This window comes from Myotis daubentonii, chromosome 1 (genome assembly GCF_963259705.1).
Source record: "Myotis daubentonii chromosome 1, mMyoDau2.1, whole genome shotgun sequence".
NCBI lineage: Eukaryota > Metazoa > Chordata > Mammalia > Chiroptera > Vespertilionidae > Myotis > Myotis daubentonii.
In genome coordinates this window covers 169,458,013-169,478,509 of record NC_081840.1, presented here as the reverse complement: position 1 = coordinate 169,478,509, position 20,497 = coordinate 169,458,013, and the positions used below count along the sequence as shown (strand labels likewise).

The window sequence follows — 20,497 nt, the reverse complement described above, 5'->3', positions numbered from 1 at the left end:
AAAAAATATCATTGGGTGAGGATTAAAAAAAACGAAATATTGCCATTTGCAACAACATAGACCTAAAGGGCATTATGCTAAGTGAATAGATCAAACCGAGAAAGACAAATACCATATGGTTTCACCTATGTGTGTAATCTTAAAAAATCCATGAAAACAGACTCGTAGAAACACCAGAAGGATGGTTGCCAGAGAGGAGATGTTTAGGGAGATGGGTCAAAAAGGTTAAGGGGAATATAGTTAATAATGTGATAAGTTTGTATGGTGACAGATGGTTACTAAAATTAGCAGGTAATCACATTGTAAGATATAAAAATATTGTACACCTGAAACTAATATAATATTGTATATCAACTATACTTAAATAAAACTTTAAAAATAAAAAGCATTTCTTTAAAAAATAACAATAAAGTAACATTTAAGATATTCCACCAAGGTAATTTATAATATTTCTATCTTACAAGTATTAATAGTAAATACAATGTAATCTCAGTGAAAAATTTGAGTTAGAAATAAGGATAGAAAATATAACCGAATAAGTTAATCATTAGTAGCTAATTGGCATAAATATCTAGCAGAGAATTTAATGCTCATTTATTAAATAGGTTATCTTAAGCATATTAAGTATATTTAAAGGAGGCCATGATTAAAATAATTAATTCAAAAAATTGTTTATATAGACTTGTACTTCTATTAACTGTTATTTCTTGGATCTACTCTGCTAGTTTAATATAGTAGGATGTTCTTAACAGAAATATCTTAGCGTAATGTCCTTTTTTCTGCTGCTTTTAAAAATATAACAGTTCATGCAGTGAAGTGTACAACAAGTGCAGATTACATATACATTACCAAAATTGGCTTCTTCCTAGGTATGTAGAAGTTGTCTGATTACAGTATAACATTTAAATATTCTTTTAGCTACCTATGGAAGTGATACACACACACACACACACACACACACACATATATATATATATATACTAGAAGCCCATTGCAGGAAGAGTCCTGCAAAAATAGGGCTTTGCTTCCATCTCTGCTGCTGCTACCCCACCCTTTTCTACCGCTTCTCTCCCACCCGTCTCCGCAACCTTGGCTCCCTTGCTTGCTTTCCTTCTACGGTGTCTTCAGTCTTCGCTCCCAGCTGGTATATGCAAATTAGCTGCCATCTTTGTTGGTTAATTTGCATATGCTGATTAGCCAATGGGAGGCATAGTGAAGGCATGGTCAATTACCATGTTTGTCTGGTATTAGATAGGATTTGGTTACTAATTTCAGAGAGGGAGGGAAAGGGAGAGAAAGATAGGAACTTCAATAATGAGAGGGAATCATTGATAGGCTGCCTTCTGCACGCCCTCCACTGGGGATTGTGCCCGCGACCCAGGCATGTGCCCTGAACAGGTATTGAAAGTCGACCTGGTTCATAGGTCAACGCTCAAATCACTGAGCCGCACTGGCTGGGCCATTTTTAAACTTGGTTACATGTACATCAGTCATTACTAGATAAATTACATTACATTGATATTTATTTGAGCACCAACTAGTAGTATCTTTTAGATACCAGTGATTAAAAGTGTATAAATAAAAATAATTTTACAAAGCAATAAATCTTACTAGTGGCTCATAAAGGTATAACCCTAGACATTCCTTTTTTCTTTTGGTGACAGGTATAATTGTGCAATCAGTAGTTCTGATGACCGTGGTCTCTTTCGACGATTAAAACTTAATTACGCAATTTTTGATGAGGGCCATATGCTGAAGAATATGGGCTCTATTCGCTACCAGCACCTTATGACAATTAATGTAAGAGAGTGTTTGTGAATTTTTCCAATTTTGATAACATTTCATATTATGTATTTTAATGTAAGTAGTATTTTATATCAGGGGTCAGCAAACTTTTTCTGTAAAGGGCCAAATAGGAAATATTTTATACTTTGTGGACTATTTAGCCTCTGTCACTTGTTCTTTTGCTGTTTTTTACAACCCTTTAAAATTGTAAAAACCATTCATAGCTCATGAGCCTCAATTTACCACCTCTGTCTTGTGTGATAAACTCTGAATATTAAATATAATCTATTTTCATTACCTCATAAAGTAATCTAAAGATGCAAGTTACCTATTTAAAAAGTGAAACCATTAGTTTTACACATTCTGCCTTAAGATACAATAGATGATAATTTTTTTTAAATTACTAACCTTTCATTACAGAATGTTACATTATTAATAATGGTATTAATCCCCACCACCACCACCACCACTGCAGAGGGTAGACAAAGAAGGATGTGTCTCTAATTTAAAAAAACCAACTAATCTTAATTACCTTCATTCACAGGCAAATAACCGTTTGCTGCTCACAGGCACACCTGTTCAGAATAATCTATTAGAACTCATGTCGCTGTTGAATTTTGTTATGCCACACATGTTTAGTAGTAGCACAAGTGAAATACGAAGAATGTTTTCTTCTAAGACAGTAAGCATAAATTCATATTTACTCCCAAATATGTTACTTTGTGTTTTACCTGGGTCATTCTTCTATTTTGTCTTTTTGTTGTTTTCATGTTGAAATTTAAGTAGTCGGTATTCCTATCCTTGGATGAGTTGAGAAATCAGCCAAAACACATTGAGAAATGAATTGGTGGCTTCTGTAATCTGTGTCTAAAAGTTTTGGTTTTTAACATGCTAATTTTCTGAAGAATAACAACTTTAAATTAGTGGAAGTCTCTGATATATAATATTTGCGAAAAGTTTTGATTGTTGCTTTATTAAAATTGGTCAGGAAAGTTCGCACTTTTTTTTTTTAACAGGTGAACTGTAGAACTAGGCAAAGGTTGAAAATTCCTATCCTGGGACATAGTTTTGAAATAAAAGTTCATAAATACAAAAGTAACAGTTTCTAAAAGTTACAATAAAGAAATCCGTTTAGATGAAAATTTTGTTAATTTTCTCCTGGTTGTTTAGAAAAAGCACAATATATAGTCTTCAAAAACTCGTAAATTCTTCCATATAGCAGTGTTAATATAGATTCTTGATTCTCCTGTTATACATATTTTGCAAGCATTTTCTGTGATAGTCTTCTGCTGCAATTGACTGCCTTTTTAACTCACTAATGAATTTTTTCTCACTTGATGATACCTTTACATTTTAGAATAAAATTCCACTTATTTAATTCTCCAAAATTAACCAGTTTTGACTAATAATTATGCCCATTTTTTAGAGCACATGATTCACATCACCTGTACTAGTTTTCTTTTAGGGCCGTTTTCCACAAATAAATACAAGTTTTTTACCTCTCTCTCATACCCTTCATCTCACCTTTTCCCACCCCCTTTCTCTCTCTCTCTCTCTCTCTCTCTCTCTCTCTCTCTCTCTCTCTCTCTCACATACCCACACACGCACATACTTTTTCATTACGTTCTCTAGGTAATCAGTAACAACTCATCAGTTAATGACTTCTGAAAACTAACCTAGTACAGTTCAGCAGAATACACAATTTACATGTCATGAAATCTCAAAATACATATGGAGCTTTAAGTAGATTATAGACCAGAATACAAATGTGAAGTTCCATCTAGAATAAATGGAGTTTCTATGCAAAACAACTCAAATTTTCATGTTGTATAATATTGTTATTGTGATCATTTAAATGAATATAATTTCTAAAAGCATATGTTCTTATTTTATTTAGAAATCAGCAGATGAGCAAAGTATATATGAAAAGGAGAGAATAGCACATGCAAAACAAATTATAAAACCATTTATTCTCAGAAGAGTAAAAGATGAGGTAACTGTTATCTTCATATTTTTTATTACGATTGTTTTTTAAATGTCTGTGTTCATCTTTATCTGATTGTTTTACTTAAACTGGTTTCCTCACTCAGGTTCTCAAGCAGCTCCCCCCCAAGAAGGACCAGATTGAGTTGTGTCCCATGTCGGAGAAACAGGAGCAACTCTACCTGGGTCTTTTCAGCAAATTGAAGAAGTCTATCAATAACTTGGGTATAATCTGATTTTCACAATTTTACGTGAAAAATGATCTTGTACTGGGGCAGCATTTTGTTTAGTCATATTATAGTGGGCTCCACTCATTTTTTTAAGTTGGTTGTAATATGAAGAAATAATTTTAGCTCTTTGTTTGCATTGAGATATATTTCAACAAACAGCTGTCAGCTTGTTTATGTTTGTTTTTTGTATTTTTTAAAAATCTGTCTCTTTGGATCACAGAAAAAAACACAGAAATGTGCAATGTCATGATGCAGTTGAGAAAAATGGCCAATCATCCTCTATTACATCGCCAATATTACACAGCTGAAAAGCTCAAGGAAATGTCCCAGCTGATGCTGAAGGTAAAGGTCCCATCTTAGGCTAACACTAAGCTTTCTTACCACTGTTAAACATGAGGGTCAATTGTTAAGCTAAAAATCAGACCATTGACCCTAATAAGCATATTAACTTAACCACATTTAGGAAAAACAAATATGTTTTAAGACAAAGTTCAAGATAATTTGAGAGACATAAGAGCCAAGAAGGACTGACCAGGAATCAGCCAACTACCTCTGGAGGGACAAATATGGTAGTCTGTTTTTATAAATAAAGTTTTATTCTAACAGCCACAGCCAGCCTTTTGTTTTGACATTGTCTGTGACTGCTTTCTCAATACAAGGGCAGAGTTGAATGTTGGCCAAACAGATCATTTAGCCTACAGAGTCTAAAATATTTACTATCTGGCCCTTTGCAGAAAAAGTTTGCCAATTCTTGATCTAGACTTTATAATATACTTATGCCGCCCCCCCCCCCCTAAGATTTCTCAGATTTTATCGCCTGGGTAGTGAGTCATTTTTCTCTATTTTTTTCGTTTTAGCCATTACTCTTTATTTTTACCACATTCTTCTTTAGCACCTACCCATATTTCTTCTGTTAAAAGAAGCCATTTGCTTTTTTTTTTTTTTTAAATATATTTTTTATTGATTTCAGAGGAGAGGGAGAGAGAGAGAGAAACATCAACAGTGAGAGAGAATCAGTGATTGGCTGCCTCCTGAACACCCCACAGTGGACATCGAGCCTGCAACCTGGGTATATGCCCCGACTGGGAATCAATCTCTGATCTCCTGGTATCAAACCCTGACCTCCTGGTTCATAGGTCGATATTCAACCTCTGAGCCACGCCGGCTGGGCAGCAGCTATTTGTTTTGATTTTTCTTTTTACTATTATTTTTAAATTTACTATGGAAAATTTCAAACATGTAAAAGTGGAGAGAAATGTATAATGAAATCCTCTGCCCATATAATCTTCACACATTTTCTGCGATTATTATCTGGAATGACACTAGTCTTTGTTTATTTTTTATCTATTTAAGTGTAGTTGCTATACAATGTTATATTAATTTGAGGTGTACAGTATAGGGATTCAACATTTTTATACCTTACAATGTGATCACTCACTAATACTGTTCATCATCTGCTACCGCAAACTTATCACATCATTACTGACTATATTCCCCTTCCTTTTTTTTTCACCCTTCTCCCTTTCCCTTCCCCTCAGGCAACCGTCCATTTGGTCAGTTTTTATGAATCTGTTCTTGTTTGTTCATGTGGGTTTTTTGGCATTTTTTTTACATTCTACATATAAGTAATACCATATGTTACTTATCTTTGTCTGATTTATTTCACTTAGCTTAATACCCTGTTGTTGCAAATGGCAAGATTTCATACTTTTTTATTTCTCTGTAATATTCATTGTACTTATATATCACATCTTCTTTATCCATCTATCTATGGACACTTAGGTTGCTTCCATATCTTAGCTGTTGTAAATGATAATGCACTCAACATAGGAATGCATATATCTTTTCAAGTTAGTGTTTTCGTTTTCTTCGGATAAGTGCCAGAAGTGGAATTACTGAGTTGTATGATAGATCTATTTTTAGTTTTTGATACTTCTCCATATTGTTGTTCATAGTGTTATTGTGATCATTTAAATGAATGGTTATTTAAACCACTATGCAGTCCCATCAACAGTGCATAAGGGTAACACTACTCTTGTTTCCCTTCCCCAAGATTATTTTGAAATAAATTCTAGATCTTATTTCATCTATATATATTTCATTATGCTAATTCTAAAATAGTAAGAACTTTCCCCCTTTATTGTACTTAAAAAATATTAGTTTTCTTTCTTACATATGTTGTCCTAAAATTTCTATGATTTAGATACTTTATCAGATGTGAACAATTTATTAGATTGTTTTGATCATATAAATTATCTTAATTTTGAAGTATGTGTATTGTTTGTTTTGCTTTGAGGAACCTACACATTGTGAAGCTAACCCTGACCTGATCTTTGAAGATATGGAAGTTATGACAGACTTTGAGTTACATGTTCTTTGTAAACAGTATCGGCACATTAATAACTTCCAGTTAGACATGGACTTGATTTTAGATTCTGGAAAATTCCGAGTTTTGGCACGCATTTTGTCGGAACTAAAAGAGAAGGTATTAAAGAAGAATGCTACTTCTTATGTGTTTTCCCAATTAGTTAAACTTCTTAAGACAATTTTGGCATGATTTGACTTTCTTAAAGTTTTAGCCATTGTCTGTTCTGCATTCTTTTAGGAACTAGTGTTTTGAGCATTTGGGGAAGATACAGTAGTTCCCCCCTTATCTGCCCTTTTGCTTTCTGTGGTTTTAGTCACCAAAATCCAAATATGATCCAAAAATATTAAATGGAAAATCCCAGAAATAAACAATTCGTAAGTTTTAAACTGCATACTATTCTAAGTTTTGTGATGAGATCTTGCGCTGTCTCACCTGGACATGAATCAGTATGTGCTAACATATTTACACTATGTACACTAGCCCATTAGTCACTCGGTAGTTCTCTCAGTTATCAGATCTGTAGTCGGTTATCAGATCGGCTGTGTAACGCAATGCTTGTATTCAGGTAACCCTTATTTTATTTATTAATGGCCCAAAGTGCAAGAGTAGTGATGCTAGTAATTTGGATATGCCGAAGACAAGCTGTAAAGTGCTTCCTTTAAGTGAAAAAGTATGTATGTAGAGGGGAAAAAAACAGTATATGTAGAGTTTGGTGCTATCCGTGGTTTCAAGCATCTACCATGGATCTTGAAATGTATTTCCCGCAGATAAGGGATTTCCACTGTATATGGGAGTATATTTTCCTGATTACTTTTCCTCTGTCGAACCTCCAAAAGAAAAATAGAAGTTATTAGAACATATCTATATTGGTGTTTTTAAAAAAAGAATCTCACCATTATTTCATAGGTAACACTCTATCTCTATGATTGCTTCAAAATTAATATTTTGAAGATACTATGTTAAAGGTTAAGTAACACTACAGTTTATATGGGAAATAGCTTACATTAATAGGAACACAACCCAAACAGTACTTTGTAGCTATTCCCATTTACTGACCTTACAAATCAAAACTGAAAATTGAATTTAGTTCTTAAGTTTAGAAATTAAGTTAATTTATATACAATCCAAAATAAGAATTTTACCTTAGTTATGATTATTTCTATTAAAGAAGCAGTTGAACATTAGATATTTATAATTTTTCTTCCCATGTATTTAATACATATATGTATTTTCACAGGGTGATAGAGTTGTATTATTTAGCCAATTTACCATGATGCTGGATATTTTAGAGGCTCTTTTAAAACATCATCAGCATAGGTACCTCAGATTAGATGGAAAGACTCAGATTTCTGAAAGGTTGGTATACTTTACTTTAGTTTCAAAAATTTCTATCCACCTTACCCTCAAATTATATTATTTGTTTGCATTTTAAATGTCTAGAGCACTTGATAGAATTGTATTGCTTTGAGTCTTATGTGTGGTTACTTCTAGTCATTACCTGAAGATGAGGAACTTTTTTTTTAAATTTTTTTGGCCTGAATTGCATAAAGTATATTTTGAAACAGTTCTATAATTGTATACTTAGTAGTGTTTTTCTCTTTAAAAATCATTCAAAGTCTAAAGCACCTTATCTGTAAACTGAGATTGTTTTAAAATCTTGGCCTTTCATATTTTAAGAGAAATTGAGTAAGTTATGTTTTAATTCCCAAATGCTAAAAATGGTTATCTTGAAAAATGGAATGTTTTTTCTAGAGTGTTTAACTGCATTATATCTTGATTTATTTTTTATCAGCCAGAGTGAATATTTTCCCCCTGCACTGCAGTGAGGGAAGTCATGATAAAGAGATTACACCAATACCGCTTGATCTTGAGATTCAATTCATACTTATATTGTATACTAGTAGCAGTTGACAGAGTTTGGAGAAGGTTAAAGACTGAAAAGCCATATATAGAATTTAGAGAAGCCAGAACCATTAAACAAAGGACAAAATAGCCCTTCAGGAATTAATCAATTCTGAATAGTTGAATTAAGTAAGAATTAGTAGAGATAAATGGCATAGAAAAGAAGTTGATGAATTGGGAAGCTCTTTCAGTAATATAGCTGCAGGTAATGTAGCTATAATACGAAAAGCATGCATTTATATCTTCAAGTTTATTTTTCATGTGATGTGATTGTTTTCATTTTAATTATATACCTTTTAGTGAGATGTAACCTAATATATTTATCCTACAGGATTCATTTAATTGATGAGTATAATACCGATATGGATATCTTCGTGTTTCTGCTGTCAACAAAAGCTGGTGGCTTAGGAATAAACCTGACTTCAGCAAATGTTGTTATACTTCACGATATTGACTGTAACCCTTACAATGATAAACAAGCAGAGGATAGATGCCATAGGGTAGGCCAGACTAAGTAAGTGATTTCAGTTGAAATGATTTTTTTTAAATAAATCTTTTTTGTTCAGATTATTACAGTTGTTCCTCTTTTTTCCCCCCATAGCTCCCCTCCACCCAGTTCCCACCCCACCTCTGCTCTTACCCTCCCACTGTCCTCATCCATAGGTGTACGTTATTTGTCCAGACTCTTCCCACATCCCCCACACCCCATTCCACCCCCCCTCCCCGAGAATTGTCAGTCCACTCCCTTTCTATGCCCCTGATTCTATTATATTCACCAGTTTACTCTGTTAATCAGATTTTTTATTCACTTTATTTTTAGATTCACTTATTGATAGATATGTATTTGTTGTTCATAATTTTTATCTTTACCTTTTTCTTCTTATTCTTCCTCTTCTTAAAGAATACCTTTTAGCATTTCATATAATACTGGTTTGGTGGTGATGAACTCCTTTAGCTTTTTCTTATCTGTGAAGCTCTTTATCTGACCTTCAATTCTGAATGATAGCTTTGCTGGATAAAGTAATCTTGGTTGTAGGTTCTTGGTATTCATCACTTTGAATATTTCTTGCCACTCCCTTCTGGCCTGCATAGTTTCTGTTGAGAAATCAGCTGACATTCATATAGGTACTCCCTTGTAGGTTACTAACTGTTTTTCTCTTGCTGCTTTTAAGATTCTCTCTTTGTCTTTTGCTCTTGGCATTTTAATTATGATGTGTCTTGGTGTGGTTCTCTTTGGATTCCTTTTGTTTGGGGTTCTCTGCGCTTCCTGGACTTGTAAGTCTATTTCTTTCACCAGGTAGGGGAAGTTTTCTGTCATTATTTCTTCAAATAGGTTTTCAGTATCTTGCTCTCTCTCTTCTTCTGGCACCCCTATAATTCAGATGTTGGTACGCTTGAAGTTGTCTCAGAGGCTCCTTACACTATCTTGATATTTCACGATTCTTTTTTCTTTTTGATTTTCTGGTTGGGTGGTTTTTGCTTCTTCATATTTCAAATCTTTGACTTGATTCTTGCGATCCTCTAGTCTGCTACTGGATATCTGTATATTATTTTTTATTTCAGTCAGTGTATGCTTAATTTCTAGTTGGTCCTTTATCATAACTCGAGGGTCTCATTAAATTTCTTGTAGGTCTCATTAAGTTTATCGGCAGTTTCTAGAAAATTCTTGAAAAACCTTAAAAGTGTGGTTTTTAACTCTATATCCAGTAGTTTGCTTTCCTCCATTTCTGTCATTTGTGATCTGTTTCTTTGTCTCCACATTTTTTATGCTTCCCTGTGTTGATAGAGTGGCTTTGTGTGCTAGGTGCCCTATAGGGCCCAGTGGCTCAGCATCCCCAATTACCTGAGGTGGACACTCTTGGTGCACCCCTTTGTGGGCTGTGTGCACAGTCTTGTTGTAGTTAATCCTTGATTGTTTTTGGTATCACTGGGAGGAATTGTCCTCCAGGCCAATTGGCTGTGAGAATCAGCTGTGTCTACAGTGGGAGAACTTCTGTGCTGAAGACACCCTTATGGGGCAAGACTTGCTTCAGTGGGGCTTTGGTGCTCACTGAGTCTGCCCCCTGAGTGTGTCCATTATGAATCTGAGGAGTTGTAATCTGGACGGTCCCAATGTGACCACTGGGTACACGGGCTCTTGGATCTCTAAGAAGGTGCTAATTTAGCCTCTGCCTGAGGCTACCCAGCAGGAGCTACAGAGAGATCTGCAGATTCCTCTCCCTTATTTGGGGTTTGGAGGTGCCCAGATGAGGCCCAGCTGTGAAGCAGTGCAAGCTGCTGTGATGCCTTGGGCCTTCTTTTGGAAGTTCTGGGTCTCTCTGACCCAGCTGCAGTTTGTTAGGTAAGTTTAGATCTCAAAGGGCCAGCACATTCATTTGCAAAGACTTCTGCTAGCAGCTTGGGTGGGGCGGGGTCTCAGGGAATCAACAGGGCGGAGGAAACAGCTATGGCTGATCCTCAGCCCTGCCCTAAGAGGCCCCCCGGGTCTCAGTGTCCCCTCTCAGTGTCCTGGTAATCGCTGCAAGCACCTCTGAGAAAAAGCCGCCCTCGAGTTCCACCCGATGCCAGACAGTCCAGTTTCTCCCGGTATGAGTCCTGGGTCCCCAGAGACTCGCCCGGAACTGAAGTTCAGGGCCGTCAGGAGCTTGTGACTCCCTCCCAATTGAAAAAGACATCGGCGTCCTCTGTTACCAGCCCTTTCTGCATGCGCGCCTCCGTACCTCTGCACTTTACTTCCGCATCTCCTCTGAGTCTCAGTGTGCTTTTCTCTTTCCTTCTAGTTGTAGAATTTCCACTCAGCCAGCCTTCCTGTGGTTCTGGATGATGTCTGTTTTGTCTTTTAGTTGTAATTTTGAAGTGGTTGTGCGAGGCAGCAATTTGAGTTGTTTACCTATGTCGCCATCTTAGTTTCTCTGGAATTTATATTTAATCAAATGTAATTTTATTGTATATGGACTATGACAGTGTAGTCTGTCAGCTGTCCTGCCTTAGTTTTTATATTTTTTATCAAAGCATGGCTGCTGATGTATTTTATACCAGCAGTGTGAAATATGAACTTCACTGTGTAACCTATTCAATTTTTAGTTTTTAAAACAAAATAACTTTCCACCCCAATCCAAATAATTCTGTAGCTAATGAAATGGTGATATTATCAATGATCCAGTGCCTTTGAAGTGATTAATAATTAAAAAGACTTGCTTGTTAGACCATTTAAGAGCCAGATAGACTTGATAATATACATACATTTGCTACCCAATTACTCTTTAGGAAATAGATTCTTTGAGTTCTAGATATTTTAGGTGATGGTTAATTTTGATATTGGTCACAGGACCATATAGAGGTGAAAAAATACCTACACTTCAACTCTACTTTCACATGTAAACAGCAGACAGTGTTTTCTTTGTGGAGTATTTGACAGTATTTCCAAGACATTGATATATTCATTTATAAACCAAATAGGTATCAGTACCTATTGTGGGACTCAAACCTCCCATGTAATCTTTATACTGTTTCTTTTTGTACTGAATTATTTCTTTGAACTTAATAATTAAAGCATGTTCCTGGCTGGGGTCCAACCCCAGCAGGTCCAGGGGTCCCCAAAGGTGTGGACGGAGTTGGCTAAGAAGGAATGACACGGAGACAGTGTTCAGTTGATCAGCAGCCTAGCCAGGATCTCCAGCCAAGTTCTGGTCTGGATCTCCAGCCAGGTTCTGTCCAGCTTCTCCAGCCAGGTTCAGTCACCAGGTTCTAGTCAGGTTCTCTTGCCACGTTCTATAGTCAGGTTCAGTCCAGGATCTTTTGCCATTTTCTCTCGCTAGGTTCTGTCTCTAGGTTCTGTTGCCAGTTTCTGTCCAGGATCTTTTGCCGTGTTCTCTCCAGCGAAGTTCTTCTGTCTCTAGATTCTGTGTAGGTTCTGTCTTCTAAGTTCTGTGTCTTGCTGTCTTGTTACATCTATATTTATACCAGTTGATTCAATCCTATCAATCTCTATTACAAAGGTTAGGGCTTTTCTTATCTCCATTCCAGGGAGTAAAGCTTATGTAGCTTAAGCATGATTGTTCGTAGTTAAAGTGATTAATTACCCGCCTGGCACTTAGTTGAGGGGTTTTATTCCCTCCCTAACTTCAGGGGAAAATCCCTACCTGGGGAAACAACCTTACTCAGAGAGGAGACCTTGGTTAAAACAAATAGTGCCAAGAAGGTGAGCAAACATTTTAAGAACAGTATGCCATATATGCCAGGTCCTTTGAAACAGCAAGGATGGACCGGCTCCCGGCAGTTCCTTTTTAAAATGGTATTACTATGTGAACCCAATTCTGTGTTGTAAACCCAATACTTTTTAACGTACAAATATCTTTCTCGCTTCTCTTGGATTAGTAGGAAAGGATGTTTAAAAGTGACATGCTCAGAAAATGTGAATTTCAAGTAGTTTGAATAAAGAAATTCAAATTTATGTATATATTTGTTATATAATTTTTAAAATATCCTTATAGGACTCTAAGATGATTTATATAGTTCACATGTATCTAAACATTTTATATTTAGTAACCAGTGGACATCTCTCTTATTTTTTAGAGAAGTACTAGTTATAAAATTAATAAGCCAAGGGACGATTGAAGAATCCATGTTAAAAATTAACCAACAGAAATTGAAACTAGAGCAAGATATGACCACAGTAGATGAAGGTAAGTTGTTTATAAGCAGAAACTTCAGCTATTTATTCATATGGAAATGTAACAAATTAGCAATACCAAAGGGTAACTAAGATGGTCTGGGTCCTTAACTGGCATACATTTTAGGGATGGCATAGGAGAAAAGAAACATACTCATTTCAAAAGTACAACAATAACTAAGATAATTTTGCCAGAATTGATGTAAATAAACACTTTGATTTTGCAAAATTCTGCCTATTCCATCCCTTATCTCTGACACCAAAACATTCGAGAAAGAAATTAAAATTGGATCTATAATTTTATCTATAATATCATCATTTACTTACTGCATAATAGTTATGGATCAAGAGATTCAAAATTGATGGTCTAATACTAGCTTATTTACCTTAATATTTGACCAGCAAATATTTATTGCACTGAGTATAATCAAATGCATTTTTTCAAAAATTTAATAATTTCAGATGAAAGTAATTGGCTTTAGGGAAAAAAACCCTCAAATACCACCTTCTGAAAAGAATAATTTTTAGTTTTGTAAGTTTAAAAATTTAAAAACATATACATGAAAAGATACATATATATGAAAAGATACAAAATTCAAAATATATAAAAGGCAAACAAAAGCCTCCCACCTCATCACTCACTTCCCTCTCCCTTCCTCTCTGAAATCAATTTAAAAAAAACAAACAAAAAAAAAAACTGCTACAGAAAGTCAGGCCACATCACAACAAAACCAATTACCTGGTGAGATTCGATGCTATGTGCTCAAGTGCTAATCATTCACCAAACATTGTGAGCAGTGACAATTTGTAGAATATAGTTGTAGATATGTAATATTTATTTATGTTGGTGAAATTACTAGTGTTTTTTTCCCTAATATATGGTCTGTTTGCTAAAATTTGTTTAAAATAACAGTGAATTAATAACAAAACAAAAAAACCCGTTAATCTATATATATAAAGGCTGAAGCGACCATTATGAGCGGTCGCTATGATGTGCACTGACCACCAGGGGGCAGACACTCAACACAGGAGCTGCCCCTTGGTGGTCGGTGCACGCCCACAGCCAACCTCCCACAACGGGCCAACCTCCCGAGGTCCCTACCTCCAGCTGGCCCACCCCAATGGCCCCAATTGGGACTGGGCGAAAGGGCCCCAATCAGTCCCAGTCGCTGGCCAGGCCGAGAGACCCCACCCATGCACAAACTCGTGCACCGGGCCTCTAATTTAATTATAAGTAAATCTTGGTGAGCAGCATTTTAAAATTAACAGATGTTGATTTTCACATATGACTTACGGATCAGAAATTTTGTCTGTTAATTCCAAGGCTTGTTAAATCAAGGTCTGCAAAATCAAGGGTTTACTATAACATTTGCAACATTTGCTTCGACCTTTTTTATTTTATTTTATTTTAAATCAAACAACTGTGTAATCATCACCTAAATTAAAAAAAGAAAAAAGGTATGTTGCCAGCACTCCAGAAGTACCTCCTTTGCCCTTCCTTTATCATAGTTCCTTTTTTTTTCTCAGAGGTAATTGCCATTCTGACTTTTGTGGTAATTACTTCGTTGCTTTTCCTTGTGTAGTTTTTTTGCCTGGGAATGCATCCTGAACAACATAGTATCGCCTGCTTTTGTGGGGGGTTTTATTTTGTTAGTATTGCCTGGTTTTGAATGTTATAAAAACAGATTCATACAGTATATATTATTTTGTCTTCATCTTGTTACACCCACCATTATGCTTGTGAGATTCATGTTGCTTTACTAATAGCTTCATGTAGCTATAATTTGTTTATTATTGTTGCCATATAATGTTCCATTTTCCATTGCTGTTCAACAAATTTTCTTGCTGTATAGATACCACAATTCTTTGAACTATTATAATGTTGATGGACACTTTGTTGTCCAGCTTTTTGTTCTTATGAACAATATTGCTAACAACATTGTTATAATGTCTCTGGATATAGCTGAGCAAGATTTTCTCTGGCATACTAATAAATACCAACAAGTGGAATTGTTAGATCTGAAGTCCATCTTCAACTTGACTAAATAATCATAAACTACTTTCCAAAGTGGCATACTGGTTAACATTCTCACCACCCCATTAGAAAATTCCCATTAGTCTACCAACAACTGTCAAAACTTCTAATATTTGCCATGCTCTTGGGTGTAGTGCACTTAAGACCAATCAATGAAAAACAATCACTGTGATTTTAATGCATTTCCTGATTAGCAATGAGCTTGAACACCTATATTTATTGAAGTGAATTTCTCCATTTTAAAAGCAACAATTCAGTAGTTTTACCTACTTTTCTGTTGGGAAGACTTTCTTTTGCTTTAGTTCTTACATATCCTGGACACTACCATTTGTCAGTCATCTGCATCCATGACACCTCCTCTTACTCTGCAGTTTGTTTTTCTTTCTTTATGATGTATTTTGAAGGTCAGGTTGGGTTGGGGTTTTGTTTTATTTCCCCATTTTAATGTAGTCAAATCTGTCAGACTTTCTGGTTAGTATTTTTTATGTCACGTATCACTATCTGTAGGTCATGAAGATAATCTAGGTTACTTCCAAAAAGTACAAGTTTTGCTTTTCAAGCTCAGGTCTTTGATCCACCTGAAATTGTGGGGCGGGGCTAGGGGGGAGTCTTTTCTTTCCTCAGTACAGGTCACACATTGTTCCCTCGGCTTTGGGTGCCTCCCTGGTTGTGACTCCAGGGTTCTCATTCAGGGCTGTTTCACAACATGCTATCCATCAAGCAGAGGAGCTCTGTATTTTGCTGATACAGGCATGTTTTTGTTTACAACAGTACCTCCTGATCCTGAGCGTTTTGCATTAAGGTTTTCATCATTTCATGTGAGAATGCCCTTTCGAGCTTATTTGGCCATCACAGTCCAGCGTCCTGCCTTGAAGACACCAGTGCCTACCTCCTCCAGGACAGACATTCAACCTTTTCTTTCCATGAACCTTTTAATGTCAGTTATAAACATGACACTTTATTCTGAATAGTTTAGCATATTCCTTTAAGTTGCCATAATGACCATTATTACATCCAAGAAAATTAATTTTTAAATATTATATCCATATCTGGATTTTCCCCCAGTTTCCTCCTCAATGTACTTTATAGGGGGGTTTATCCCTCAGCCCAGCCTTCACCCTCTCCAATCTGGGACCCCTCGGGATCAGACCCAAACCGGCAGTCAGACATCCCTCTCACAATCCGGGACCACTGGCTCCTAACCGCTTCTGTCTGCCTGCCTGCCTGATTGCCCTGTAACTGCTCCCCTGCCCGCCCGATCACCCCCAACTTCCCGCCCCTGCAGGCCTGGTTGCCCACAACTGCCCTCCCCTATCGGCCATCTTGTGACATCGTGGGGGCGGCCATCTTGTGGCGACATGAGGGCAAGACGCCACCTAGGCTTTTTATTAGTATAGATTTCTTTAGTATCTTTGAATTTTGAAGAGTCTTCACTCTTTCCTTTTTCCTCCTGAATTCCTAGTAATATCGAATTTTGGAGAGTCTTCTTGTCATGTAGATTTGTATTGTTGTCTTATTGTATTCTGGATTTGTTCAGTTATTTATTCATGGCATCAATTAATATAGGACAAGTGTCAATTTAGATGTTATAGACCAGGGGTGGGCAACCCCTGGCAAGCGTGCCAAACATGTCATGCCAGTAACTTTTGCTGGCATGCGAAGCCCTCTCTCACAATCTTCCATTTACAATTTTTGTGAACATTTGAATGACTTAAATGTTAAATTAGAAGGAACTGGCAAGACACTTGATGTTATGTTTGGTTACATAAAGGCTTTTGAAAAGAAACTGGAAGTCTTTAAGAGGGATGTGGATGGTGAGAGATTTAGATATTTCCCAAACCTCAAGAGGCACATCAGAGATCTCCCAAAAGATGACAGAACAGACTGTCAAAGCCTTCAAAAGCTGTTTTTAAACATCATCGAGTCAACTATTGAGCAGTTCTTCTCAAGATTTGCAAAATTCAGAGAACTGGAAGAGACAGCAAAATTCATGAGGTTTCCAGACAGCATGAAACTGGAGTAACTAAACTTACAAATGTTTTCATGGATAGACATGGCTGACTTTGAAATGCAGTTGATTGAATTTCCGAGTAGCTCAATTTGGAAGCAGAAATTTATTGACCTTAGAGTTGACTTGGAAAACATTGAAAAAAAGCGATTAGAGACAGGAGTACCAGAGAGAAGTGTCGAAAACGAACTACTGAGGACTTGGAATGCCATTCCAGAAAATTTTTTCTGTTTAAAAAACTTTGCAACAGCGTTACTCTCCATGTTTTCATCCACATACGCTTTGTTCTCAGTGATGAATTTTGTTAAGTCTCATAATAGGAGTAGCCTGACGGATGAAAGTAGTAGCTCGTGCATATCTCTGAAGGTCACGAAATATAAACCTGATGTATAGTCTCTGTCATCAGTGATGCAGCAGCAGAAGTCCCACTGATAATATCAAACGGAGTCATAAAGTTTTCTGTCGGACTATCAGTGTACATGTATACATTAAAAAATAAATGTATTTTTCATCATCATATACTGTGTTTTTGTCTCTCGAATGAATTTTATTATTTCTTCAAGGTTCTTCACATACACCTTAAGAGATATCAAGTAGGTGTAACATATTCTCAAAAAATTAGGGTTGGCACGCAGAAGAATTTTGAGTCAGAGATTTTGCTGGTTTTGGCACACACTCACAAAATAGACTATCTTCAAATCTGTAGACGAATTTGGAGGCAGAGATGTCAGTGAATTTTCTGAGGGTTTAATGCAATAGTTTGTGTTCCTGTGCATATGATTTTTATTGAAAGAAGAGTAGATAAAAGTACTCTCATAATTTTAGATTATAACTTGGGGTGGGGGGTTAGAGAGAGAGAAGTGATTAGTTTTGCTACATTTTAGCCATTTCTAAGTTATAAAATTATTCATAGTTATAAGTGTATAAATATTTATGAATTGCCAGCTGTACCGTTGTTATTATAAACAAACACTTCATCTAAAAACAATCTGAGTGATTAATGGAAATAATGAAGAATGACTAGATCCTATGCTACCTTGACACAGATGTTTTCATACCTTAGGAAATCCTGATTAATTCCTGGATAAATGTTCAGATACTGCGGCCCCATTTATTTGAAACATGGGACAAACATTGGGAAATGGTAGTTTACAGTGGGCACTGTAATCCTCACTGTTACGGTGTGTTCAATTTTGTTTTGATGTGTTTGATTAAGCCCAAGTTAGTGATTGTATCTTTGGACTAAAATTAAGGATGTAGATGATATGATTTCTTGTTTGGTTGGGATTTGGGAGCTTTATTTTTGTTTTAATATTCAGTTCATTATATAAATGTGCTCACTTTAGCAAACTTGAGGAATAAATACTATGCAGAGTTGAATAGGATGTGATCCAACTATCTGTGTATCCTTATATATCTATATCACATCAGCAACATAGCCTGCTGATGCCGTACTGTCAATAGGAGCATGAGCACAGAGGAAGTAGCTCTAATGTACAGAGGGATTTCAAAAGATTTTTAAAATTTATTTTTAAATACGTTTTTAATGATTTCAGAGAGAGGAAAAGAGAGGGAGAGGGTGAAAGAGATGGAAATATCGATGATGTGCCCTGACCTGGAATCTAACTGTGACCTGGTTTATGGGTAGACATTCAATCACTGAACCACACCAGCCAGACAGATTTGGAAAGATTTTTAACAGGAAATGACACTGAAGCAAATGGGGCCTTGAAAGATGATTAGAAATTCACCGGAGTAGCAAAAATTGGAGAGAATGAATATATTTTATAAAATATTAAAAAGTATTTTTATTAAACTTTTAATGCCACTTTCTAACCTGCAGGAGACGAAGGGAGCATGCCAGCAGATATAGCCACGTTACTTAAAACATCAATGGGCTTGTGAAATAAGAATTGTGAATTCCTGATTGATGAGGAAATATCAACTTGGTGCACTCAAGGACATTTACATTATGATGACCATGGGGTTTATGAACATTTGTAACTTTTTATAATTTCCATATTACATTTCTCATAGTATGGACAACTTTTTTGCCACTAACTGAATTCTCCCGAAGCTCACATATAAAGTTTCAATAAAAGCCACAAATATGTAGTCCTAAAGATGTTGAATAATCATTTTACAAAACAGTTTTCTGAATGGGGATTAGTTGGTGATTGTTTGTAACAAATATGCTAATGCTTTAGAAATGTCAGTATTTTTGTAATTATTTCTACCTCCAAATATATATATATTGTCTTTCACTGGATAATGTGTGTAGATTTTTACATGTGCCTTATTTGACAATGCTTATGTCTCGTTTTTGCTTGTCTCATTTGAAATTCTTTTTTATTACGTTAGGTTTAAAGAATACAGCTGTATAGATTATATAGCTTTCATTTTATTGCTATTTGAAGCAGATGTTCACCACTGTCAACTAGAACTCAACCTGAATTTAAAGGTGGCATTCCATATACTGACACCCCCAGGTCCTCCCAACTACTTCTGTTAAAACAAGTATGTTTGGCTAGGCACTAAGTTGTTTTCCAGTGAATAGTATCTAAAGAAGCCCTATCTTGCTCCATGGAATAATTAATTACTTCTGTTCATTTCCCAACTGCGTTAATTGTGCGTATATTACTCTGCCCATTCCTGTGCATGTTTTCATTGATTTCCCTCTCTTGGCTTTTGCTTCTCTTGAAACTGTTGCCCAGTCATTTCTGCTCCAGTTCTCTTTACTCTCTAAATAGTAGTTATTCTGCCAAATCACACATCAGCAAAATGTTGGTGACATTTTTTTCTAGCCTGGCAGAACAGATTAACAGGCTATTTCACTTCAAAGCAGACTGAATGTGACTTCATGTTAAGGAAGCATTAGGTACTGCATGGAAATAGGTCATTAACTTTACATGCTTATCAAAATATGATTTACCAGGTTCCAGAAATTCCAGTACAGGACCTCCTGAAGAGAGAGCCATTATTCAATTCCAATTCAGTGTGGGTGACAAAGTGAAACTTAGAAGTAAGTTGTCTACTTGATATTTAACTCTTTATTAAGTCTTTCTTTAAATTTTTGCCTGTCGGTCTATATTGCTGTTTTTATTACACATCAGTTTCTTTGTATAACTTGTGAGTTTCATGTGTTGTTTTTATTATGTAAATACCATTATAAATAAAGTTATTTATAAATCAAAGATTTGTTAATTGGAGATTATACTTTCCAGGCATCCTGACTTGCTAAGATGCTAGGGTAATATAGTCCTCTGTAGTTAGAAGGCTAATGAAACTCTGATAGTGATTCTTCAGATATTGTGGACTCTGAAAACTCATGACTCAGTAGACTTAGCCAATCTTGATGGTGTATTAAACATACTCCATTTATTTTAGTATGAGGACTAAAAGGAATCGGCAAATATTACTGTCTCCTCCTGCATCGCAGTACCCAAATTACTTTGTCAAATTTTTAAGAATATTACCTTTTAAAATATTACAATAGATTTCTCATAACTTTTCT

At 35.8% G+C, this 20,497-nt stretch overlaps 1 protein-coding gene across 11 annotated transcripts in view; it reads left to right on the top strand.

The window, feature by feature from the left end:
- Window positions 1-20,177, top strand: part of SMARCAD1 (SWI/SNF-related, matrix-associated actin-dependent regulator of chromatin, subfamily a, containing DEAD/H box 1) — a 90,766-nt gene extending 70,589 nt beyond the window's left edge. For 3 of the 11 annotated variants that reach the window (XM_059665279.1, XM_059665329.1, XM_059665309.1), the window contains 10 exons: window positions 1,665-1,800; window positions 2,330-2,467; window positions 3,683-3,778; window positions 3,876-3,993; window positions 4,219-4,340; window positions 6,295-6,483; window positions 7,604-7,722; window positions 8,600-8,782; window positions 12,844-12,953; window positions 18,827-20,177. In XM_059665279.1, the coding sequence (XP_059521262.1) occupies window positions 1,665-1,800; window positions 2,330-2,467; window positions 3,683-3,778; window positions 3,876-3,993; window positions 4,219-4,340; window positions 6,295-6,483; window positions 7,604-7,722; window positions 8,600-8,782; window positions 12,844-12,953; window positions 18,827-18,888 (1,273 nt within the window). In that variant the 3' untranslated portion in view covers window positions 18,889-20,177. Of the gene's footprint in view, window positions 1-1,664; window positions 1,801-2,329; window positions 2,468-3,682; window positions 3,779-3,875; window positions 3,994-4,218; window positions 4,341-6,294; window positions 6,484-7,603; window positions 7,723-8,599; window positions 8,783-12,843; window positions 12,954-15,746; window positions 16,314-18,826 lie in introns of those variants that run through there. The other 8 variants (XM_059665261.1, XM_059665257.1, XM_059665269.1 and 5 more) reach the window with 7 other exon arrangements.
- The last annotated feature ends 320 nt before the right edge of the window (window positions 20,178-20,497 follow it).